Source organism: Odontomachus brunneus, unplaced genomic scaffold (genome assembly GCF_010583005.1).
Source record: "Odontomachus brunneus isolate Ranch 3 - 2012 unplaced genomic scaffold, Obru_v1 Obru_scaffold_134, whole genome shotgun sequence".
NCBI classification, from domain to species: domain Eukaryota; kingdom Metazoa; phylum Arthropoda; class Insecta; order Hymenoptera; family Formicidae; genus Odontomachus; species Odontomachus brunneus.
In genome coordinates this window covers 937,046-963,370 of record NW_022639584.1, presented here as the reverse complement: position 1 = coordinate 963,370, position 26,325 = coordinate 937,046, and the positions used below count along the sequence as shown (strand labels likewise).

Genomic DNA, 26,325 nt, shown 5'->3' with positions numbered 1-26,325 from the left:
GCCGTTCATAAGTCGCGCGGCGGCGGTGACGTGCGCGCGCACGCCCGCGTCACGTGACTCGGGCACGTGACCAGCTGTGCGCGTCTCGGGCACGCACGGCTCGCGCGCTCAGTGCGGCCGCGACCGGCGCGCAGGATGTCTGACGTCTGGGTTTTCGATCCGCCGCTCTGTTTACCAGACAGCCGGCGCGCACGAGTCGACGTGTACTATCCGTTTGCGCGACCTCGGCTCCGTCGCGACTCGCCGTCGTCGCCGTCGCCGCCGTCAGTTTTGTAACCTGCGTACGTTCCGCGTCCTCCCGCCCCCGGAATCTCCTGTTCGATCCGTCGTCGCCGCGAGGTGGACTACGTGGCGGTCGACCGAGTGTCAACTGGGTGCGCATTTTAATCTTCTCTCACCTTGCCCCACCTGGGCTAACGTCTAATCTCACGGCAGCATTGGAGAACTTGGAGCTTCTCCGATGCTCCTGCGGGCCCTCTAAGGTCTGTAGAGCAGACCAAGGGACACTGGTCAGTCCAGGCTGGCTCCAGGTCCTCGCACGAGCACTCGGTGCGTAGGTCCTAGAATGACAGGCACGGCCGCGTGCCGCACTATCGTGGCGGAGAGTAACGATACAGGGACTGTCCCCGTTTCTCGCTCGAGACTACACACACGCCGCCTGGCTTTGTTCAGGGAACGTTGTCGAGACGGTCGTCGACGAAGATACGCGCGGCTGCCAATCGCAAATGCGACAGTCTCTGTTTCCGGTTTATCATTGCACGAATCTTAACCCTAACCTAACCTTACTCAGTCTAACCTCACATAATTTGATCTCGCTCTGCATTGATCTCTTCACGGGCGTGTTTTCGATCCATTACGATTTATCGACTTTATATTCATTTTTGTTCGTTTATTAAGAAGAAAACGGTATATTTAAGTACCTTCAAGGTAAATTAATATTTTTCTGCGATATTATCGTGCCTTTAGTTTGTTTTCCTCTTTAGTCGAGAGGATGAAGATCCCCGATTTGAAAGTGTGTTATTTGTTCTCGGGGGACGTAATCTTTGTTAGTTCCCGATCATTCATTGTTGACATTCTTCTCGGTGTTGTGTAAGTCGTGATCGGAACGGTTGCGTTACTTGTCGTCCACAACTACGATTTAAGGATCATGCGCGTGAGTAAGGTGCGAGATTCGTATCGATTTCATTGCCGTTCATTATCTCTGCGTTACACCAAGGAGATACCTTCTTCGTAACGACCGTTGCAGAGGGAAAGGGATGAGAGGCCGCCTTCACAGTTCGTACCGCGCGGTGCTAGACGCGCAATCGTGTTTTTCTCGCGGCTACGGCCGCGAGAAAATCAGTCGAACGACACGCAGGATTATCTGCGCGGGAACGATCGATGCCGGATATTGCGCGTCGCGTGGTGCGCGCGCCCGAGTTAGTCGCGCCCACGCCTATGCAAATCCCGCGGAATTATCGAAAGAGCGCGACGATGGAATGCAACGCGCGCGCGTATCGCCCATCCACGCGTCCCGCGATAGTTGCACTTGTCCCGATTATATGCAGTTGCGTTCCGCGCGGCATAGCGTCGATTTGACACCCGACGACGCAACAGCTGACGCAACACGCCGGCGCAACATTTTGATGGACTTGACATCCCGCGCGTCTCGCTCGCATTCTCTCGCCGCGCGCGAGAACCGTGCTTAAATTAAATTCCGACTCGCTCGGTGCGTTCTGAAGCATTCAGTCCGGATAAAATCGCGCGGAGTGAATTGCTGGTTGCCTCTCGGATCTCCTTCCTCTCATCTTCATTCGTACACACACCGAGAGAAAAAGATATCTAAACAATCAAATATATTCATTAGGTGAGATTATCAGCAGCATATTTTCTTTAATCCAAATTCCTTCATTTGAATAGAATAAACAATTGCTTTCATAAAAAGCTGAGGTCTCGAGAAAATGCATGTTTTCTTATCTATTTCATATTAATATAAGTGGATATGTTATATTAATAGCCACCTCGAATAAAAAGAGATATCTTTTATTTCTTAGATACTTTTTCTCTCTTGTATACAATACAATTTCTCAAAGATCGCGTCCTTGAGGTGTGCGCAACGTAAAGGAAACACCCGGCATTCGCATCGAACTCGCGGATGGCCTCAAGCGTTTCCGCCATCGAGCTTAGTATTCCGCGTAGACGAGGAATCGGCATTGGAGTCGCGACTGGAAAGCTTAATCGTTAGAGTAAACGGGTCGTTTCGCGGCTTCCAGATCCGGGTTGGTTTCGCGCGTGGCGAACTTTTTTCTTTTCTTTTATTAACGAACAGGCGCGTGGGCGCGCTTTGCATATTCCGCTCGTTTACGGGTGCAGCGCGCGCGTGTTCGCAGTTGAATCGTTCGTATCGTAACTATGAGCGCCACTATGAGATATCTCTTCATTGTGACTCTTGCCAAAGACACGCTGCCAATCACTTTCCCAAGGCCTATTATTAAACCCTTGCACTTGACGAATCTACGCGACAATTCGACGACGATGCGCCGGCTTAATTAGCGCGCAGTCATCGCGGAGAGCAATCCGCATATTCTTAGTATCTTCCCAAATGCACGTTAGATTGCAATCAGAATACCCAATTTTATAACCCAATGAAATAGATTATTCCACTAGGATATTAATTAATTTTTAAGTGTTTAAAAGTTGTTTAAGATATTTCAAGATAAAAAATACATATATTTTTATATATATTTTTTTTTATTTAAAATTTTTATTCTCTTTCTCTCTCTCTCTCTCTCTTAAGTGGAAATATATTATTTGGCTTTAAATATTTGTTTGCACTGAGAAAAAATTTACTAAATTTCAAAAAATGTGTGGATAGTACTGTGAAGATATTTGTTTAAATTAAGTAATTATTTCCTAAAATTAAATAAAGAAGTTTTAAATATAAATTTGTTTCGTTAATTTTAGAAAATAATTACTTAATTTAAACAAATATCTTCACAGTACTATCCAAACAAATGTTTTTTTGAAATTTAGTAAATTTTTTTCTCAGGATGTGAATTCCTCGGGCGAAATATTTGAAACACCTCAGGTATTTATTCTTTATAAGTATGTGTGTATGTATATACTTGTAACGAGTAAATATTTAAAGTTTCATATATTTTGCTCAGTTTTAGTTGAAAATGCAATCTTCGAGAAATCGTTGAGGGTGACTAAGCGGGATCTGTCTGGGTTTTCCACTTAGTTCGCATGTTTAAAACATTATACTTTTAATCAGAATCTACATAGATTGCCCATCTAGAACCAATGATTATTATGGGAAATCAGGCTGGATGCCAATTAGATTCCAAAGTACTTTCTATGCGTGCGATTTTTTTTTCCCATGAAGTATGTCTCCCTCTTTCTCTGTCTCGACTTCGCGATCTTATTAACGGCACCACTGATCTCGTTGCAGATGTCGGAGTTCCCAGTAGAGGGAGGCGAGAACGGGGACATGCACACCGTCATGGAAAACTTCCAGAAGAAGAACAACCTGGTGACCGGCAGGACACACGTCACCCATCATCCGCAGGTCACCACGTCGTCACAGGTGATTATCTTCTCCTCTTCTCTCTCTCTTTCTCCCCCTCCTCCTTCCTCCGTCTCTTTCTCTCGCCAATTGTCAAATGTTTGCGCAGACGCTGCGAAAACGTCGGAATTCCACGAAAAAGAGAAGAAAACATATCTACATCACGCGTATTTCCGTGCACGAGCCTTACACTTGTTCCATGTATCTTCCGCTAATTAGCACGTACCGTAACAGCGCTTTTAACGGTATTCCGTTGGATTCTGAAGCAAAAATGGCCTTTTACGAGCCAACAGACTCGCGTCGCCCCGCGCAAGATCTCCGGAATTAGCGGGAAAACGAATGAAACTCGCGCGAATAAGTTTCACTCAGCACCGTCGTCGATTCAGAGGTAAGCTGCAATGTTTCTACGGCCTCGCCGTTTCGGAGAAGACACACGATCCTTTCTCGCCAGAGTTCCTTCTGATCTTCATGGATTAACTCTGTCTTTAATCCACGCCGGCTTCTACGTCAACGGCTAAGTTGCTAGAAGCGCGACTTTAGGTGTCGCGACGCCTCCGACGCCCACGTTGGAGACGAATTTCCTGAAAGCGCTCGCGACACGGAAATTTCGAATTATTCACTCGCCGTGATTGTATCGATGATCATCTTGCTAGAATTAACCGAAAATAAATTGCCGTCATCGCACGCACTTTCAAGCGCAAAACAATCACACATCTTATTTCTCTCTTTCATGTCGTATAGAAATTTCTTAATATTTTTCCAAATGCAGCTTACAGGTAAACCTAAGTAAAGGTACACTCCGATTTCTTTCTAATTTGGCACAAATGTAGAAATATAAAAAATATTTAGATCATATTTTTTCATTTTGGCCTACTTTGAGTTTTCACGGACACTTTATAGCTTTTTAATGTTCTCCTATCATCAACAAGTACAACAAAAATGCGAAAATAAGAAATCAAATTGAATACAAGATTTAGTTAAATAATTTTAACAAAATCGGCATAGCTGAGACACGAAGCATTCTAAATTTCTTTAGCCGAGATTTCAACCGAAATATTTCAAATCTGTGGTAAATTAATAAAAAATGGTTCGAATCTCGGCTAAACCAAGAAATTATTTGTATAAATAATTTTTTTCAACTTTTTACATATTTTGTTTAAACATTTTATTATTTACACAAATAATTTTACATGTTTGACTTCATAATCAGCAAACCAAAAACGCCTATATTTTGTATTCAATTTTATTTCTTATGCATTTGTTGCACTTGTTGATGATAGGAGTGAGGACATTAAAAAGCTAGGCTTAAACTGCCCGTGAAACTTAAAGTAGGCCAAAATGAAAAAATATGACCTAAGTATTTTTTGTATCTCTACATTTGTGCCAAATTAGAAAGAAATGTGAGTATAACTTTTGGATAGGTTTACTTGTTAGATATCAGTCAGAATGTTCAACTTTAAAATCTCTCTAAAATAGATTATTTCATTACGATACCAATTGAGAATTCCATTCTTGTCCCGAAAACAGGTTCTCAATCTGGTATTTTAGCACACCTTGTTATAAAAATTTTGTTGGATCAACCAAATATCTAGTCAAGTATCTGGTAAAATTAACCAGAATTGAAGTTGCCAGAATTCTATTCAAGTTAACACAAGATTCTGGCTAATCAACTCAAAAATTTCTGCTTCGCCAGAGATCTTGTCAACTTGAACAGAATCTTGGTAATTTCTGGCTCGTTTATATTTCACTAGACATTTAGTTAATCCAACAGAATCTTTCTTCCGTGTAAATTTACTTTGGCTTCGTTCTCAGGTCTCGAGCTCGAATCGAACTCGAAAGATAGACGAGTATCTGTAATGCGTTAAGTGCGTTCTGCAAATGGCAGGCTCTTCGATTCGAGTCCGATGGCCGGTACACGACACGTGCCGCACGTCCAACGTTGAAGTGGCTACCCACTCATCGGTCCATCTCCAATCATCGAGCAATCAACGTCGACAACAACGACGACGACGACGACGACGACGACGACGACGATTGCTCGATCGTGGTATTTTGCGCAACTCGTTGGCCGCCCACGTGTTTTTTCTCGCTGCAGGCTGGCTTCGCGCAATCGACGTGAACCTTGGTACCGTGTTTCAAGGTCTCTTGTGCCACCTCCTCTTCTTGCCTTTCTTTCGAGAGAACATTGCCTCTTTCTAAATTTACTCGGGCCCTTTCGGTACACGCAGACTTGGCGTCATCTCGTGTCCCGACTCTCGTCGAGATGACTCTTGGTCGGCTGCCAACTGTCATTGCTGCGCGGTATTACTCGTACGAATGATGTTTACCTTCTTCCCTTTAAGTCTTCTCAGAGGGCTCTCTTCCTTTCTCAGGGTGTTGTGCGCTCGAGACGTGTCGTTGAATTGTAGCGAAGTGACCTCGATAGGAAAAGGTTCTTCTTGTCGCGAAACGAGCGAGCTCGTGTGAAACGCACTCATGTTTGTATACTCATATACCTATGGTACACTAGACGTGTCTATATAAATACAATTTCGTTGAAACGAGCGTTGAACGGTGAGCTAGAACGATGTGGAGTAAGATAGAAACAGAACAGGGGGACGAGAACGAGAGTGAGTCATCTCACGTGGATCTTAAATAGAACGAAAACGGCTCTTGACTCGGCAGATGCTGACGACGAACCAGAGCCAGAGCAGCAGCAGCACCAGCACCAGCAGCAGCAGCTCGAGCAGAGTGGCCAAGTCCTCGCAGAGGATCCTCACCTCGTCCTCGTCGAGTGAGATGAAAGCGAGCTCCATGAAGAGCGACCTGACGGAACTCAAGCGCGGCATCTCGGAGATGAAGAACATCTCCACCAACTTCTCACAGCGATTGCGCAGCAGCATGGAGAACCTCGTAGACAGGTAGGTTTCAAAGTAGAGATCTCAGATCCTCGAGCAGTAGGCGCGAGTGGTTTGCTGGGTCGTCGGGAAGGAGTTTGGTGTGTTACACGAAGGAGTGTTTGCAGTGGCGCGATACAGTGTTTCGTAAGTGAGTCTGACCGAGACGGAGGTACGCAGGTGTTTTGAGAATACGTGACGTGCGCTTTTGTAAGCTTCTCTCGCGCGCTAGCGGTTAGTTCACTGTTACTTTTGGAGTGTTTAGAGAGAACTCAGACGACGAATGGTCGACCGTGAGTATTTTCGCGTACGCGTCAATTGTGATTTTCCGCGAGACCTCGAGGTGCCGGATCACGCTTCAGCGCGTCTTGCCTCGCGTCGTCTCGTGTACTACGAAGCGCGAGGAGAAATGTTTCCGACGCGATTGCTTCCGTGGAACCAATCGTCTTCTTGAACTTTCCAGAGACGGCAGCGGGCCAGAGGAAGCCGACCTGACGGAACCGCTGGTGACGTTTCCCGATCCGGACACACCGCCGCCTGTCAGTGATGCTGTCACGCTGACAGGCGGCTCCCCGTCGCAACTGAGCACGCTGAATTCTCTGAACAATCTTCACGGCATGAGCCCACCGATCAGCATGTCGAACATATCGAATATGGCGAACTTACCTGCCGGCCAAGAAACCATGAAGTTCGAGCAAAAGAAAATGACCAGCGCTTCTAAGACGAAGGTAACATTTCTCACTATATGTAAACAGTTAAATGAATATTAATATTGCAAGAGAATCATAAATCAAATAGTTTGTCAAATAGTTTGATGAAGTATTTAGATATTAATTTAATATTGAAAATAATATTAAATTATTATTATAATATTATAAAATATAAATATTAATGATGTGGAGGGTTGACACATATTGTAAATTCGGACAATATGCGGCACATGCGTTGACACTGTCATACATTATTATCCTTTCATAAAAGTTCAAAGTATTCGTATACCAACAATCGCGTCTGTCTCTTATTTGCCATCTTTTCTCACTTGATAATATTTCTGACATTATAACGCGCATCTAACAATCTCTTGCACAAAAGATTTATTGTCTCTGTATAAATAGTTACTTAACTTCCTCTCGTTTAGAAACATCAATCTTATCAGTCACCAACGTCGATTTATTAACAGATCTCTCTTCTTGTTTATTAATAATTATAACAACAAAACGTGCCTCGCGATAAGTATCATGCGTGAGCAGTACGGCCGGAGCTCGTCGATCGAATCGCGTTCGCTGCGTCCGTTGACAATGCTAGACGCGCGAAGCAGAGCTGCGCAATGTTTGCCCCGAGGTGCGGCTTCCTCCAGATAGTCTAGGTCAAGGCCTGCGAGTTGTGCCTCCGGGACAACGCGCAGGAAAACGTCGGCGACGTTTGAAAAAATCATTTTTCGGGTCGTGTGGAGTGTTTGATCACTTTGCGAAGGAATTCCCTTCTGAGAATTCTAGAAGGGAATTTAGAGACGCGTTCGTCCCCTCACGACAAACGACAGTGTCGTCGCGTTCCTCGATCCTCCCTTGTTTCGCACACCTAATCGTCGATCTGTTTTTATTAGGTGGTCACGGACGGATTTAGCGCCGAGAAGGCAACGGCGAACAGCGCCGAGATGAGGGCCCTCCAAGCCGGCGACGTCTCGTACAAAGAGCAGAGCGCCGCGACAGCAGCGAGGGCGCGCGTCGAGCTCGACGGCGTGTCCGCGGAGAAGAGCGTCGCTTCCGCGAGGGTAAGTGAAATGAAATGAGTAAAGTCGCGTAAATGAGACGGCGCCCGACCGAATAATCGGCAGCGAATGCTGTGGGACAGCAGTAACGAGCAGCGCGTACGGTGTCCGATATAGAACTTCCAGCAACTGCACTTGTACACGAAACGGTAAATGAGTAACAAGCAAAAGCGACACGTGCTGGGAGCACTTCTGCAAAGCGAAGTAGAAGAACAACAAAACAATGACAAATCGTTTGATGGTAGCAATTAAGGACTCGCGCGTTCCTGTGCGGGCAATACGCGCGTTTCGAATTAAAAAGTCGACGCGAGCGTGGGTGGACAAAGGAGAATCCTCCAAGGCTCCCTGAAACGACGCTCCGAGGCGAGCCTGACCTTTCTCGTTTGGGCGACACAAGGATCGAACAGGAGAGCTGTGGCTCGTCCTCTCTCTCTCTCTCTCTCTCTCTCTCTCTCTCTCTCTCTCTCTTTCTCTGGGTGCGGCTCGCGCAGCGATTCGCGCGCGGGATAGTTTGGCACGAGGCTCGCGACGGAAACCGTGCGAATAAAGCGCGCTATCGCGGGTCGTTGACACGCGCCTCGCGTTTTCCTCGACACGGTGTTTCCTCGCTGCGCGCCGGGGATCAGCTGCACTGGCCGCGTCGCGAATAACCCGCCGAGCGCGACCGGTTCCGGCGAAAAGGTCGGCGAGAGGGTCGATGAAATCTGGAACGAAGCTGAGGAGAGTCTCCTCCACGATGTTGTCTGAAGGGAAGCGCGATCGAGGAGGTGATCGAGAATGGTCAGTAGGACCAGTAGGTGACTACGAGAGGGAGAGGCAGAGAGAAGGGACTGATTCGCGATCATCAGTAGATTAAACGCGCAGAAAGTGAGTCGGCTCGCGCCGAGACGTCGCGTGGCCTAATCATCATGGCCAGAGCTTTCGTATCCGCGACTATTTACGCCGGACGTGTCGTCTAAATTTAGAGCGAACGCGAACTCAGTCAGCCAGGTCGGCTACGTGGCTCTTGAGTCAGCGCGTGCGGATAGCATTTTTGAATGAGAGCCAATGACTTCTCCTCATATCAGCGTGCGGCGTCTCGATTACGAGATTACCCTCGAACTTTCCGTCTCGCGATCGCGCGTACATGAGTGCATACGTCCGCACGATAGCTCGTCTCTCTTTTGCGAAATTATCGCCTTGGCTGATAGTCAAGGTTGAAATTATGGTCGCCGCGCGAAAGCGCGCGCCACGCGAAAACGCGTCTCGTGTTTGTTCCTCTCTCTTGTTTTCATTGTATTTACCGTAATCGATTAAGTAATCCACGGAAGCTTGAGTGAGCATTCGCTCTCTCTCTCTCTCTCTCTCGTGACTTAGAGTGGTTTCACCGCTATTGTTTTCACTGTCGCTTCGAGTGAAAATAAAAAACAAATTTCATTTGTGACATTCGCTCTTATTAATAGCCGTTATTTGAAACTTGTCCCACGTGAGTTATTCAGATCTGAGTGTAAAGTTTGATTTGGATTTTTTTATTTAAAACATACGACGTTATTCAGATAAACTTTTATGATCATCACGACGCGATACAATCCATGATGGAAACTATACAATTCTTTTAATTATATTTATTAAATAAATATGTTATATTGAGTAGATTATTAAATTTACATCATTGAATCGTGTGAATTTCTGTTGTAGTTTAGCACATATTTACAACATATTTACTAAAAGTTACATTTAGATTTTTATATTACATTTAACATATCATTTAGGGCAAATTTTGATCATTTTCGTATTTCTATCTCGTTCATTCTACGTGATGAACACAATCTGATCAATTATAAGAGACTGAATATCGCTGAATTAAGTTAAAAAAAAACTCATATTTAACTCTAAGGTCCGTATCAATAGTTATTACTTACTTAAATAATTATTACTTAATGAAAATCTGAATATCTCACGAAACAAGTTCCAGGTGTCAGCTATATTAATGTAAACCAAAATTCGCAAATCTGAACCCATCTAAAGCAAGTTTCAAGTAACGACTATTAACATACTTTAAGCGCGACTTCGTAAGGCTTGCGAAACACGTCTCTCAAGTCCTTCTCAAAGCACGTCATTTCAGTCGTCTTATTATTTTGCGCAAACGCCTTTCTTATGTTACCTCTTCTGATTAGAAAAACGCTCTCAGCCGTCGTTCGATCCGATCCGCAAGAAGCAATCTTCCAAACGCGGACGCGCGTTGATGGCGCGTTCGCGTGACTCGCGTGGGCCACGGCGACGATGAGCCAGCCCAGCCAGCTCGCAAGGATGCTAAATCTTCGTGTTCCCCGAGAGTAGAAGCTGCTCGCTCGCCTATGACGTGCGTGCGTGTGGCTCGAAGCGTGGACGATTGCGTGCCGTTTCGTTCGTGGGTGTGTTGGTCATTATTTTGACGAGCACACGAGCCGTGCTATCCTTGACCCCACGTGTCGACCTTGCTGCTCGTGTGTGTCAAATGCGAGCCCGACTCTCCTTCTGTCGCGATGCAATTTCTCGTCGCGAAATTACTTCGGCCGGAAATCCCGGCACATTAATAGAAGACGTCGCATAGATATTTCTTAGCGTTCTCCCAAGTGCAGCTTAGATTCCAATCAGAATGCCCAAAGCTTTGTCGTAAAAAAGATTATTCCACTACGATACCAATTGGAAATCCCATTCTTGTCTTAAATATGAGTTTTCTGTCTAGAATTGGAAGAAAAGTATTAAGGAAACTTGAGCTTTTTTATGTTTTTTGCATCAGTTTTATTAACGCAATAAAGACAATACAAATATTCTTTCTAGCTTACATTGTTCTATGAAAAACGTAAAATAATACATTTTCGTTTTATATGATATATAGAATACATTTGTATATCTGAGAATAATTTGGTGATTTCATACATTTGTAAATCGAAAGAATTTGTCTGATATTTATACATATTTCTGACTTTCTTAGCTCGAACGCTTATTACAATTTCTTCATAATGTTTTCTTTGCGAACACTGAATATTTACTCTTTACAAGTATATGTGTGTACATATACTTGTAAAGAGTAAATACTCAAAGTGTTTCATATATTTTGTTCAATTTTAGTCTGAAATGTAAGCCAGAAAGAATCTTTGGGAAAACGTTGGAAATGACCAAATGGATCTGTCTAGGCTTTCTACTTAAATTCGTATGTTTAAAACATTACACTTCTAAACTTGCAGAAGTTCTTCAGAACTTGCATAGATTTTCCATGCCGAACCTATGATTATTGTAGGAAATTGGGCTGAGTTCCAATTGGATCCCAAAATATTTACTATGCGAACGAGTGTTTTTATGCGAGCGAGTGGCTTCGTTCGAATTATGGAGCGTAACTTTTCGCGATTTATCGAATCTCGCGATACGCGCGTATAACCGTGTATGCATGCGCTTCTGATAAGTGTATTCCAATGTATTTATCTGCGCGTTTCGCAGCTTGCTCGACAGATGTCAGCAGATTTAGGCGGAACGACGTAGTCCTCGGCGAGGAGTGCGAATGCCGCGAAGTCGACGAGTAAAATCGCCTTGAATGATCGCGTCGCTGCAAAGAGGTTGCGACATTGTCGGATTTGACTAGTTTGAAAACGAGTGGAAATCATCTGGTTATCTTGACGTTTGTTTCGAAGCACATCGAAATGTTTTTTTGGTACATGCACGGATTCGCGCAATTCTTGCTTGAAACAGTTGGCTCCGAAATCGGCTCCGTTGTTTGCTACGTGATGTTCAGCAAGATCAATAAAGACAATGCATATACGATGCATACACAATGAGGCTACTTATATAACGACTTCTGTATCGATCCTTCTGAATATCACGAACTGAACAACAGCGGTAATTACAATCCGTCGTTGTTTTCCTTTTCTAACTTAAAAAAGATGCCGTTCAAGATTGGCTTACCGTTATCACACGTAGAAAAAATAAAACTTTACTTTTCTCCCCGACAAACACGAAGAGGTGTAATCACAGACCGACTTTTCCGATCTCTTTGTGTGAGTGAACTGGCAGTTAAATCATACGTCGACCTTTGTTTAATTTAAGGACAAGACAAAGACAGACATGATTTAATTATTAGTTAGCTTAGCAAGAGATTGGAAAAATCAGTTCTACATCATCCAAGTTGCGTGTTGCTGTTCTCTTTTCCGCGAAAATTACTCGCGTCTTCACAACGAACGGCAGGGGGGTAGTCACGGGGATGGCCAAGGCAAGGGCGACTCAACCGCGTATAACCCCCGGGTCGATAAGCTGCGCCACCCTCTGCCAGAACGATCAGTTCGTGCGCGACGTTGCTCATTGTCGGTTCGCGTCGCGTGTTGACGTTTCATGGGACATCAATTGTCAAGACTGGCGCGGAGCCTTCTGCCGAGTCTGAGGTCCCGCGATCACCACCCCAAAGTCTTCGGCATCTCACAGATGGTAGGATTTTGTGTCTCGGGAATCATCATCAAACGGACGTAAAAGCACAAGACGTGCGACCTCGCGTTATTCCCGTTCACTGACAAGTCGAGAAACACGAAGAACTCGCCTCTTGGACGTTCGTGCTATACAGTGCTGACCGTCTTCTTTCGTGGAGACTGTCTTTTAAATCGTGGATTCTCCGGTTCCACTGCTCTTAGGCATCAGATAATTTCCGACATTCTTAACCACACCTCGAGGAGCGACGGGGCTCTTGATGATAGAATGACCAGCGCGTGTGTTTCGTCGACCACAGCCAGTTGTTGTTATTGTCTCGTTTGCGCGTTGTCGACCGCTCATTCAGCGTCCCTATGTGACGCGACGCGATGAGACGCACCGCGACGAGACGTGAGATCATCGTTCAGATTTCGGCGAGAGGGCGAGCTGTGCCAGAAGACGACGGCGACAACAAGGAACACTAGTGTCGCTGATATCTGGCTGGAACCGAAATAGAGCACTCGCGGTTAGCTGAGTAAATTGCCAGCCGCGACCGACCGCAATGCTCTTCAAGGACACGTGTCGCGCGGCAGATACGCGAAGGCCGCGGGTTTTCTTGAAAAATAAACGCGACCGATACAAGCTATGATAAGAACTTGATAAGAACACGATACCTGCCATACGCTTTGGAAAAGACGCGAAATTACGCCAATGCGATGTGAATGGCTGCGTTTCGATTCCAGTCGCCGGGGATGCACGTCGATATCGAACGCACGGAAATAGCGCTGATACTTTACAACAACGGGATTGTTTCACGTATACAGGGAGCTTAAAAAGTCCTTATTATTTCTTTCAGTCTTCGATTAATTTGCACTGGGAGAATGTTGTAGTAAAAATTGCTACAGAAAATGCCTCTTGACGTCATCGTTTGCTGAACTTACCCTTCAAAGTAAGATGACTTGAGATCCAAACTCTGAATCAGTGTCAAATTATTTGCGATCACTTTTAGGTGTAATGTAGAATAATCTATAATTAAAAAAAATTTTTTTTTAATTTTTGATTAAATCCTTTCATTTCATAAGTGCTATTTATATCTTAGGAACGGAAATATACTGTTTCCAGTGAAATTTATCATGTTCCTTAGCAAGATAAATTTTGCTATTTTTGCATTACTAAAAAAATAGAGCGAAATTGAAAAGAATTTATATGAAAAAAAAAAATTATGATATTCTCTCTGTGTAGAATAGATATTTTTCTGACTGAAATATCGGGAGAAGTGTACTTCAAATTTTTAATTTTGATCAATTTTCCTCGAAGTATATATATAAATTTGAAGTATAAGTTTGACGCGAACGAAAGCAAAGAATGAAACAGGCGATATATTTCTTCAAATTCTAAATATAAGAAAGATTTTTGGGTAAGCTCTCTCGCCGCGCGCGCGCGGAAACGTCAATTGTAATTGCGAATTACGGAGTTGTGAACAACAGATGAGAGTTTCTCGATATATTTGATGCCGTCAACGAGTACGAAATGGATCGAACGAGTCACTCGCGAACTATTTCTAGGCGTCGAAAAATAGCTACTAGTGCAACTAGCAGTGGGCCGCTGTGAAAAAGCCGTTACACCGATTACGTGACACAAAATGCACTTCTCTTTCTTCTCCTCTGCCCTCTCTCTCTCTCTCTCTCTCTCTCTCTCTTTCTCCCTCTGCCTCGGTGCGGCGTGTACAGTGGGCGTAACGAAATTAAACCGTCGGGGTAGAGTGAATCGTGCTTTTAAACGCAGCCAAGATTAGTTCGCGCCGCGCTGCCATCACGCTCGCGACCGCAGTGATCTATAACTCGTCATCGACGACTCTATCGCGGGCCACGTTCCGCCACTCTTCAGTCACCTCGAGGACTGACTCGTGAATCTCGAGCTCTGATCTGATCTGAGCTTAATCCAAATGAAAAATAATTTACACCTCGATGTGTGTGATCACAAAAGTAACGTGGTCGACGGAGACAGAAAGGCGATTGAATAATTCTGTCGAGAGCAGTTGGTTTGTCTCGCTCTCTCTTTCTCAGCGAAAGCATTCGCCTCGCGCGAGATTATCTGCAATCGCGTGGACTACCTGTAACGAATGAATTGTGCGAGCAATTTGCGAGTAGTGTAGTCATCTACCTCTCGAGCTTTTCACGTTGTGAAAGAGTGATGCGGATTTCCCGACGAATATGAGCGCGCCGTGGCCGATCCGTCGCGGAGTATTGCATCGAAAACAGTTCGATCGCTCGCGAGTGGTAAGTCCGAAGACACTTCGACTCTCGTCTGAACGATTTATTAGTCCTTTTAACGATCTGAGGTCTGTTTTTCATATGAATCTCTAATCGCAGTGAACCGATTAGGAACATCCGATTCGAATATTTCAGGACGGGAGCGCATGGAACGCTTCTCGTTGACACAAACTGTCCGTCAAGGTGTCCAGCGCATCGTAGATTCGTACATTTAAAATCTCTTTACCACACTGTCGAAGGATCTTCGCGAGATATCGTCAACGACCAAGTCGGAGTCCGAGAATAAGACGTGGCTGGTCTCTCTTTTTTTCTCTGTCTCCCCCTCAGCCTTTCCCTATCTCTCCCAGTCCCTTAAGCCTACAAAGTGCTTTTTGCGTTCTGATTCTTATTTTCTGTTTTTTTTTAAGCTTGATTTATAAAATATATTATTTGCTTTCTGTTACTTTTTCCTTATCTCTTTCTGATTCGAGCCTTAAACCTTAAACTAAAAAAAGACAGAAAATAAACAGGAAGCAAGAAACACATTGTAGATCAGGCTTTAAGGTTTAAGTCAAAAAAGATAAAGAGAAAGAAGTAAGAAGCAAAAAACACATTGTAGATCAAGCTTTAATCTCTCAGTCTTTCAATCTCCTAGTTCCTCTTCCAGTCTCTCAGTTTCTCAATTCCTCAATCCCTCAATCTCAGTTTCATCCTCAATCTTTCTATCGCGTGCAATCGGATATTTGTCATTCGTAAATGAGAAGTCATTCGCGTAGAACCGGCGGAGGAAATTCACGCGAATATCTCCGCTTCCACGAGAAGAAAACATAAAGAACGCGATGATCTCGGGGAGTAAAATCGCCGACTCACCGGCGGGGGACAAGACGCGCGAGAACGGCTGCGATTAATCACTCGCGGCTCGACGAATGCACTTTGCCGCGGAGTGCATCGACTGCAACACTCAGGCAATACTCTCTGGCGGGATCGAGACTGCGACTCTCTGTCCCCCTTCGATATGTATTCACGCATTATCGCCGCCAACATTGTGAATCACGAAACACGGTGGCATGCGCGGAAAGAAATGTTCGCTTCACAAAATTTCTGACGAAATCCGAACGAGAGAGAAAGAAAGAGAATCAAAAAATCCCAGCTGCAGTTGCTAGAACTCTGTTCGAGTAAACCATAAATCTTGTTAACTCAGACAGAATTCTAGTAACTTCAATCGGAGAATTCGTTTGAATTCTATTAATAATAACTTCAATCGGAAAGTTTGTTTGTATTTCACCAGAAAATTGATTACTTCAACCAAACTTCTCTTCTGCCGCGCGGAGAAAACGAACTTAATGCGGCCGTGTGACGATTCGCTCGAATTATATTTAGAGGAATACGTCGGCCGTCAGAAAGAGAAAAGGGGGAGGCAGGGCGATCGGCATTCGAGGCGAGCTTTTCACAAAGCGGATCATTGTCTCGTGAAATCTCGCGGGGGAGAGTGCTCTCTCATACCTCTTCGATACCTCTGTGATCCTCTCACGAAAAAAGCAACGATAAGCAGCGATAAGCACGTGAACTGGTCGATATCGTGGCGCGATTTTTGATAATGCCTGATTATTTTAGAGAAATATACCGTGAATTCAAGAGTGTTATTTGGGTTGAATCTCCTTTCACACGTTTCTTGCCGTTTTAAGTCGCGTCATCTAGGTTTAAAAACATATTTAATTACAATTCACACATCTTAAACGCGTTTAATAGCATGATAGAACCGCATGGAACGCGCAAATTGCACGCTTATGCGTCCAAAAATAACACACTCGGCTTTGCAGAGCTGACTGCAAACGCTGAAAAGTCGGCCTGCAAGAAATTCGCGAGCAGCTCCCAAGATAACACTCATCATCATGCTTTTGGATCGCGATAATAAGTGTCGGGCGAATGATCGGAAGCAAAGAAACCAACGTGCACTCGATTATTGCTCGTGTAGTGCGTGTTGTGGCTGGCCCCGAGCCACCGAAAAAAAAAAAAAGAAGAACTCTTCTCGAGTACAGTGCGACTGTTGTGCTCTCTCGCGCGATGCTATCTCATATCTGCTACTGCAAATTAGCGTCGTTCGCGAGTGCGGCATAAGTGGACCTTCGATAACACGCTAATTCCCTGCAATGCGCGACTGTACGGCGTTATGTTCCTAGTGTCATGGAGACGCGGAATGCCTCCTCGTGGTCGATTTCGAGACCACTCGAGAAATATCTCTTCGCGAAACGAGGGCCGAGAAACTCGAAACGGAAACTCTCGTCGATCTCTCGCGCATGCAATGTGTGTTTGAGCAGATCGCATTAGTGGTCCGCGCTGATTACAAGGACTTACTTTTCTGCCGCAGGAACAGAGAAGCCTGAAGGCCGGCGACCTGTCGCATCAGGAGAGCAACAACGTGGCAGCGTCTACTATGAAGCTCCAGAGTGACTCCTTCAGCTCGGAGAAGGTAAGCCTGATCGATCTTCCGTAACTTTCACGGAGAAGAATATTTCATGAAAAGTTCTTCTCACATGTATTCCTTGATTACCACGCGGACGAATTCGAAAGAAAAACAGCTTTTCACAATTATTTTCTCGCGAGGATACGTCATTTCCTCGCCTTGCGAGATTTTCCTCGGTGGCGATTGGAGATCGCGTATTATTATTATTTCCGCTTCGCGGGAAAGGCCGAGGCGCGATATTCTCGACCGGCACTTCTGGCGAACCACCAAAGAACGCGCGTAAACCAACAGCAGCATCGGTAGCCGGAATCGTAAATCGTCGTCCTTAACGACGTTCGAAAACGCGGTCTGCCGCGTTTTGGCACGCGCGGTCGCGTCGGCGGCTTTAATGCGTTTCTACATCCGCGCGCACGGACGGTTCCTGGCGATTTAAACGCCGGCGAGCTCAACGTCGAACTCCAGTCGATACGTGGATACGCATCCGAAAGGACAGTGGATCGCCAACCGTTCAGGATGATGCTGCGGAAGTGCAGTCTCGACTCGCGAATGGTAAACGCGAAGGAGCGGATGTCCTAGCGTGAAATCGCGCGACTGACGATCTTCCGGCCTATTGCTGCCGAGAAAGCTGCTCTGCAACTCGTTATAAAGCTCGTGGATCTGATTGGTGTGTGCTCTTAAGCTTGATCTACAATGTGCTTCCTGTTTCTTATTTTCTATCTTTTTCTGGCTCAAGGCTTAAGGTCTCAGAAAGTGATAAGGAGAAAGAAACGGGGAAGCAAAGAACACATTACATAGATCGAGCCATTTAGATTCAGCCAAGATTAAGAGCGCACACCAATCAGATTCACGATTGTTACAACTGTTGCGAAGTAGCTTTCTCTGCTGAGCGCAGCCATTGTTACAACTCACACACAAATCATTATTCATTTATTGACTCTCACCTCAGTCGATATCACAGACAGACATCCAAAAACACCTACAGTCCGAGAGATCTAAATTTTCATCAACATTGAAATCAATCCAATCGGTCCTCAGATTCGAGAGTATCCTTGAAAGTCTTCCCAAAAATCTCTCAGAAACATTCTCCACGATCCTCCTCAAGATACCAGCATGATAATCGAGAATTCGTACATCACAGAAAGCGATGGCGGCGCAGCAACAACGGCAGACGGTCACGTCAACCGGCATCTTCAACCACGAGAAACACATAGCTGCCAGCTCACAATCGAGCATCACAATCGCGTCCAAAGGCGTCACCTCGAAGTCATCGATGATCAGCGCCGCGAGCGCAGTGAATCAGCTGATGAACGGCATTCGGCCGGCCGAGGATGAGCTGCTGTTGTTACCATTGGACGACCTCGACCTGCTCTGCTCCAAGTCGAATCCGCAGGACGTCGAACGCGCGATCGCCAAGTACTGCGGCTTTCTCGACAGCTTCGTGGAGAGGCTGAAGGCGAACGACGGCAAGAGTGGCAAGGCGCCGCTCCTGCTGAACAGAGTGAACGAGATCATCAGGAAGGCCTGGGCAGTGCCAACGCATGGCCACGAGCTCGGCTACACCCTGTGCAACACTCTGAGGACCCGCGGCGGCCTCGACCTTCTCATGTCCAACTGCGTAGTGAATGACCACGAGCTGCAGTTCTCGTCAGCGAGATTGCTGGAGCAGTGTCTGACCACGGAGAATCGCGCCCATGTGGTGGAGAACGGCTTGGAGAAGGTAGTGAACGTGGCGTGCGTGTGCACAAAAAACGCGAATTCGGTGGATCACTCACGCGTCGGCACTGGCATCCTCGAGCATCTATTCAAGCACAGCGAGGGCACATGCAGCGACGTGATCCGACTGGGCGGCCTCGACGCGGTGCTATTCGAGTGCCGCAAGAACGACGTGGAGACGTTGCGACATTGCGCGGGCGCCCTGGCGAATCTGTCGCTGTATGGCGGCGCCGAAAACCAAGAGGCGATGATCAAGCGGAAAGTGCCCATGTGGCTGTTCCCGCTCGCCTTTCACAACGATGACAATATCAAGTACTACGCCTGCCTGGCGATCGCCGTGCTGGTCGCCAACAAAGAGATCGAGGCGGCTGTGCTCAAATCCGGCACCCTCGATCTCGTCGAGCCTTTCGTCACGTCGCATAATCCTTACGAGTTCGCTAAGTCGAATCTCGCTCACGCTCATGGTCAGAGCAAGAATTGGCTGGAACGATTGGTGCCAGTACTGAGTTCGAAGCGAGAAGAAGCGAGAAACCTGGCAGCTTTCCACTTCTGCATGGAAGCTGGTATTAAGCAGAGACAAGGTAACACCGAGATCTTCAGAGCGATCGGTGCGATCGAACCCTTGAAGAAAGTCGCCAGTTGTCCCAATGCCATCGCCTCCAAGTATGCGGCGCAAGCTCTGAGGTTGATCGGTGAAGAGATCCCTCACAAGCTCAGCCAACAAGTGCCTCTGTGGTCCACCGAGGACGTCAGAGAATGGGTAAAGCAAATCGGCTTCGCCGAGTGCGCGACCAACTTTGTGGAGAGCCGCGTGGACGGCGATCTGCTATTGCAGCTGACCGAAGAGAACCTGCGCGAAGATATCGGCCTGACAAACGGCATTATGCGCCGGCGATTCGCCCGTGAGCTGCAGAACCTGAAGAAAATGGCTGACTACAGCAGCCGCGACACCGGCAACCTCAACAGTTTTCTACAGTCCATCGGTCAGGAGTTTTCTATTTACACGTACGGCATGCTAAACGCCGGCGTGGACAAGGAATCGATACGCAATCTTTCGGAAGATCAGCTGCTGGCCGAGTGCGGCATTACAAACAGCATACACCGGCTCAGGATACTGAACGCTATCAAGAACATGCAACACAATCAGTTCAGCTCGTGCGAATACGAGTCTCCCGACAAGTGCCTCGACGTGTTCGTCAGCTATCGCAGGTCTAACGGCTCGCAGCTCGCGAGTCTGCTGAAGGTGCACCTGCAGTTGCGCGGTTTCTCCGTGTTCATCGACGTGGAGCGACTCGAAGCCGGCAAGTTTGATAACAACTTGCTGCAGAGCATCAAGCAAGCAAAGCACTTCCTGCTGGTGCTCACGCCTCAAGCTCTGGAAAGGTGTATACAAGACAGCGAGTGCAAGGACTGGGTTCACAGAGTGAGTTTTCGCAAACTGTTGTATCATGTTAACGTGCTGTAGCTTTATGTATACCAATTTACCGGATTGCGTGACGTAACACGACGCTTCGATTCACTATTGTCGTGTCTTTGCAGGAAATCGTTGCCGCGTTACAATCGGACTGTAATATAATCCCGATCATCGACCAATGCTTCCAATGGCCGGAGCCCGAAGAGCTTCCCGAGGACATGCGAGCGGTCTGCCACTTCAACGGTGTCCGCTGGATTCACGACTATCAAGATGCCTGCGTAGACAAATTGGAAAGGTAAGCAGAATATCACTTGAAATTCTCACAAACTCACTTGAAGCACAGTCTCACACAAAATTAAAAATTTTTCTCTGCAATCTTCTTTCAAAGTCGTATTAGAGTTTAATATCTTAAAGTTTAGACTGGCATTTCTCGTGTACGAGATGATCACATGGCTTTTACTTCTCAAGATTTATGCGAGGAGAGTTACCCATGAGACCTGACTTATCTGGCGGAATCCCGCGCAGCATGGCGCCCAAGGATGTGACTACGCCGAGCACACCGGGAAGCACGAATATACGACAGCCGCCTAGCTATCAGCGAATGCTCAGCAACGAGAGCAGGAACAGCGACAAGGATTCTACGGGCGGGCGAGACTGACTAGAGGGCCCGCCCACAGCCATACCGAGCAGGTAATTATTCCGGATCATTTAGCGTGACATGTATTATCAAAGAGATCTGCGAGCGAATCGATTTGTCAAAGTCCAAAGAGAGAAATTCGATTGAGAATAGCAAACAAAATGTTTAACAAAGAAACAAGTTGTACTTTGTCTTCGCGAAGTCTTATCGAGTCGACTCATGCCGATCTCAAAGCATTAACTTCTGAAGAGCTCTACTAACGCAACTAATTTTTTTGTTTTCACGCAGCCAAGATCGCGAATCGTGCTAAGACAATCGCGACTAGGTTAGTCAATGATACAAATTCTTCATTGATGTTTATAAATGGTGTCAATTCTCGTCACCATCCCATCGCTTTGCCAAATCCTTGCATTAGGTCCGTCCCTGATATCGTTAATGTATTCAAGTATGCTTCATTATACGTGCATGTATGTATTACATACCTGTTTTAGACGTGTAATTCGAGGTGGAGGGTTTAGGTAAACTGTGTGAGTTGGTATTGAACGTTCACTTGGCCATAATATACAGAGGTGTGAAAATTATTCTAATTCTCACAGCTTTGTACATTTAGCATCTGTAAGGCGTCTCTTGACCAATCTCTTGGTAGTTCGATTGCATGATCTAATTGTATCAAACAAATTTCGGGGCTATTCGGGTATAAGAAGTACGATTCGGGACGTCATTGCTACAAATGTAGTGTTCACGTTGCAGGCTTAGAAAATCGTCGAGTCCGTTCCGTTGGTTGATGGGCCTGCCGCCAGCGTCCCCTCGCTTCAAGTTCATACACACGCATCCTGGTGACGGCAGCGGCAGTCCAGCAGTGCCTCGCAGACCGCCACGACAACAGCCACCTCCACCTTCTGCACGTTCTCGCTCGCTGGAGTTGCTGGACCAAGATGAAGAGGAAGAGCGAAAGTCCGTGGCTTCCACGGCGATCGTGCAAACGCGACCGCCGCTTCCCAGACCAAGATCGCGCAGTTTGGATGGTCTGTTGGACGAGGACACGAAGAGCAGCAGCGGCGGTGGCGGTGGGTCCTGCGATCGCTTAGAATCCTGTGAGCAGGACAAGCAGAAGAGCCACAGTTATCTTGCACGAAGTCAGGAAACCACCGTCGAGACTTCTACATCTGAGGAAAATCCCGTGCCGGTTCCCAGGGCAAAGCCGAAGCTTGCCGAATGCAAACCCGAGACAGAGGATACGCCAATGTCTTCGAACGATAAGGACAAAAGCGAGAAAGAAGAGATCCCGCCGACGCGTCCTCCGAAGCCGAATCGACGTTCTTTCAGTTTGGAAGGACCGTCGTCGACGACGTCTGGCAAACAGTGCGACGAGCAAGAGCGGCATGTAGAGGAACAAGCAACAACACAGGAGAAACTGATAAGAGTTAACGACAGAAACGACGATGACAATGACGATGACGACGACGACGACCACAACGACAGATCGACGATGCTGAAAGCGAGGAGCTGTGGTGCGGGTCTGGACTCTGACGGGAGCGTCTCGTCGAGCGAGTACGGTGGCAGCAGGCCCACGGGTCCGAAGAAAGGCCCAGGCTCGCTGCTGTCATTGCCGGCGGGCGCGGAGCCCAAGCGCAAACGGAACTTCATGGACAAATGTGTAAACAAGGTGCGGTCGTTTATGAGGAAGTGAGCGGACGATGTAAAAGTGAAGAGACTCGTTATTTAATCTTGCAAGGAGCTAAACTTTGGTCGAAGTGTCCGCGAGCCCGAACAACGACAAAACCCAAAGAGCTTTTTGAAGAAAATTCAAAGACCGACTATGAACAATTGCTATCGCTCTATAGACGCCTCTCTGCATCCGTCCGAAAAATCTCAGATGTATTTAAAAAGGTTAGAGAAAATGTAGACAGTTTTTATGCGCCTTTAACATTTTTCAACTATCTATAAAAGACGCGTATAAAAGTGTCACAAAGGAGTCCGTTGTTCGGGAGCGTTCGGATCGCCGATAACGATCCCCGAATCTCGCGGTATTGTCCGAATAACTTATATTCAATTATATTTAAACTTATTTGAACTCTTATGTAATTTAAATAAGTTTAAATATAATTAAATTCAAACTTTATGTGTATTTATAATTATATTTAATTTATCTTAAATTTCCCGCGTGGACTTCGTGGTCCAACTCGTGTACAATGACAGGCAGCATGAAAGTATAGTCACAAATGTTGCGCCTCAAACGTGACAAGTGTCTTCGTAGGAGCCTCGAGATTCGTCTCTTAAGTGGATTAGCCTGCTTTTCCAGGTGCCTTTTTGTATTTTCTCGTTGAATTGTACTGTGCATATACGCATGATGCATAAACGAATATACATATATATATATATATAAACAAATCGAACGTTTAGCTAAGGCGGCTAGATTGTTATTTGTAATACTATTTTTCTAGGCAGTTCTCTCCTCTTTAGATCGCATCTAAAGGTGTGTGACTCTTGTCACGAATCATGGTTGTTCTTATCGCAGCTAACACCGGGAATAAGTTACACCGCGTGCTGATGTTCGGTAGAACGTACGCGCATTCAATGAACAGAACGACATTTCTCATCGAAGATCGAACAATTTTTTCCTCTGTTGAGATCTAACCGGTTGAAATATCTTTTCACACTTTAAAACTCTTTGTATCTCGCCAGCCATGTCGGATTTGTGACGTTAGAAACGAGGAATGACGAAAATGAAGCATGCAGACTCGTCATTTCATCACTTATTATACGATTATTATCAAGAGAAAAAGATATTTTCTGGACAATTTTACAAATATATTCAAGCAGTTTCATCAAAAGAAAAAATACTTTTTGAACAATTTTACAAGTATGCTCTTTCTTCAATATTTATCTTTATTCAGAAATGGCACGCAATTTTCAGTATGTCATTCTTCGTTTCTGACGTACATATTCAACATGGTCGCGACAAAGTACAAGGAGCTTCAAGATCCATATTAATAGTCTATTACTTGAAACTCCCAAATACTCAGACTTGCGTTCAGAGTTGAATGAGTTTTTCAGTTGAACCGCGATTACAGATATACAATGTGACATAATTTAATTAAACAAATTAGATTTAACTCTGAATAAAAATCTAAGAGTTTCACATGAGACAAACGTCAAGCAACGACTATTAACACATCCGAAATTTCAAGATTAAAATCGCCGTTTTCTCTAATCAATCGCAGAAATTCGTGTCTCGACAGTCCAAGGCAAAGCCATTCCAATTCGGCGAATGCGCTCGAATTACCAAACACTAAGGCCCATATTCTGAATCCTTTTTTATCGATAAAAATGCCTTAAATGTAGTTTCTCAGCCAATCAGCCTCGGCTCCTAAACCTCTTTTAGAGACACTTTTATAGATAAAAAAAAGTTCAGAATATGGGCTTAAATGCATAACCGCGACTGTTACTCCCCGTCTTTTTTTCGCGATATTTTATTATTTAACATTGTTTTTATCATATCCGCATCGTCGATACGCTCTACGAGATAATACTCTCGCCGAAGGCAGCGAGAGTTCGAAAGCGGCGAATATTCGTAGTTTCGATATTCGTAGTTTAAGAAGCCCTGATTATCTCGCAAAACTTGTATATTTTACCAAAGTTTCGTAAAATGAAGTTACGAATTTTATTGACATGTTTGAATGTTTCCCCGAAATAAATTTTATTTAGCGAAACAGCCACTTAGCCGTTTTTCTCCTACTGCTTCCTGTCACATCTCAAGCGGAAGGAGACGCCGTGTGGAAATATAGTTCGCGTTACTTTTTTCTGTTCATTTTGCTTTGCGTTCTTTATTAGAAGTATCAAGTGTGTATGATCTATACAGAATAATTTTATATATGAAAATAATATACATCACATTTTTCATTATCCAGATCAGAACATCGAATCGATATCGATTAAACGCCACAGACAATGGTATAAAACTCAGTATCATCATGAAACGAAAAATTTATTACGTTGTCAATATCTTATAATTAAACAGAATTGAATTTTTCCTTGTCTCACAAAGAACAATGAGGAATTTATCGCGTGTCCCGGAGTCTCGCAATTTTATTTTTTATATTTTTATAATACTTCTTATACTCTTTTAAGCAGAGATTAACAGTACCACATTAACGAATTTATATTTGGATATCATCTACATGTAATATTATCTTTGCTATGTTTATGTTATGCTGACAAGGATACAACAATCAACGTCGGTTCCTCTTTCGCGCATTTACAAAATCGTGATTAAACTCGTTAAATTCATATCTGGTATAAAGCTGCTATCTCTCTTTCACGGAACTCTCGACTGATGTCAGAAGCGAAGAAATGCATGTCCAGAATTCTTTTTTGTCACTATCAAGTAAAAAGATATTTCTATGAAATAACACTTCAGATGGCTTGTACATACTTGTAAATTGTCTTGAAAACTATACTTTTATTTTGACAGTTAATAAATAACTGCAAAATTAACGTAACGAAATCGAAAATAGAAAAAGACAAGTCAAAGAGGAAAGTCACATATCATATTAATTTTATGGCTATTTATTGATCAAAGGAAAATTTTCAAGCGGCAATTTTTTCGAAGTATTTTACAAGTATACATAAGCGCCATGAAGTGTTCCTTTATACAAATTTCTTTTTTGGAAATGGTACATAAGAATTTTGGATATGTATTTTTTCGCTTCTAACGCTATCAATTAAAAGTTCCATAGTGAGAAACCAGGAGCCTCAACAATATATTGAATATTTCAACTTATATTTGATTTCAATAATACTCTATTATATATTATTTTGATTATGCGACGATAGACGTCTTGTCACGTGTGTCCATAAGTCTTGAACTAAATCTCTTCACAAGAACAAGTTAAAAATACTGGTGACATAAAAACGAGATCATCGGTTGATAATATCGTCACGACCTCGCAGTCTACGCATTAGAATCATGTCGTTTCGCATTAGAGTCACACGTTTTGCATGTAACGCCAGCAGTACTGCGTCCTCGAAGAATTGTACGATGTACATCTCCGTAGCCTCTTGCAGGGCTTCGAGGGCGGATGCTTGTAACCTGAAAAAAGATATAACAATCTTTTACTTTGGTGTAAATCACCATTTCTATCTATCAGATTTACGTGAATCAATTACGCTTACCGATTTTGTCCCATGGGATATACTATTTAAAGGATTTAAAGAATTTGTAATATATAATTCGTCATTATA

At 44.8% G+C, this 26,325-nt stretch overlaps 2 protein-coding genes across 6 annotated transcripts in view; one reads left to right on the top strand and one right to left on the bottom strand.

Annotated features, from left to right (window-relative positions):
• LOC116850102 (sterile alpha and TIR motif-containing protein 1) overlaps nucleotides 1–24,800 on the top strand; it is a 56,125-nt gene extending 31,325 nt beyond the window's left edge. For 2 of the 4 annotated variants that reach the window (XR_004379262.1, XR_004379261.1), the window contains exons 2-11: nucleotides 3,431–3,565; nucleotides 6,209–6,444; nucleotides 6,884–7,148; nucleotides 8,024–8,191; nucleotides 17,222–17,323; nucleotides 18,456–20,453; nucleotides 20,570–20,739; nucleotides 20,913–21,134; nucleotides 21,370–21,406; nucleotides 21,832–21,945. Coding sequence is in view for 2 of the 4 variants with exons in the window: in XM_032827982.1 (XP_032683873.1) it covers nucleotides 3,431–3,565; nucleotides 6,209–6,444; nucleotides 6,884–7,148; nucleotides 8,024–8,191; nucleotides 17,222–17,323; nucleotides 18,456–20,453; nucleotides 20,570–20,739; nucleotides 20,913–21,088; nucleotides 21,370–21,406; nucleotides 21,832–22,771 (4,227 nt within the window). In the remaining 2 variants the exon portion in view is untranslated. Of the gene's footprint in view, nucleotides 1–3,430; nucleotides 3,566–6,208; nucleotides 6,445–6,883; nucleotides 7,149–8,023; nucleotides 8,192–17,221; nucleotides 17,324–18,455; nucleotides 20,454–20,569; nucleotides 20,740–20,912; nucleotides 21,135–21,369; nucleotides 21,407–21,831 lie in introns of all 4 variants that reach the window. The other 2 variants (XM_032827982.1, XM_032827981.1) reach the window with 2 other exon arrangements.
• A 252-nt stretch (nucleotides 24,801–25,052) lies between these two features.
• The window catches only part of LOC116850107 (histone H3.3-like), a 2,486-nt gene continuing 1,213 nt past the window's right edge, over nucleotides 25,053–26,325 (bottom strand). The window contains exons 4-5 of one of the 2 annotated variants that reach the window (XM_032827996.1): nucleotides 26,257–26,278; nucleotides 26,022–26,173 (exon numbers count right to left, since the gene is read on the bottom strand). In XM_032827996.1, the coding sequence (XP_032683887.1) occupies nucleotides 26,036–26,173; nucleotides 26,257–26,278 (160 nt within the window). In that variant the 3' untranslated portion in view covers nucleotides 26,022–26,035. Of the gene's footprint in view, nucleotides 26,174–26,256; nucleotides 26,279–26,325 lie in introns of both variants that reach the window. The other variant, XM_032827995.1, reaches the window with a different exon arrangement.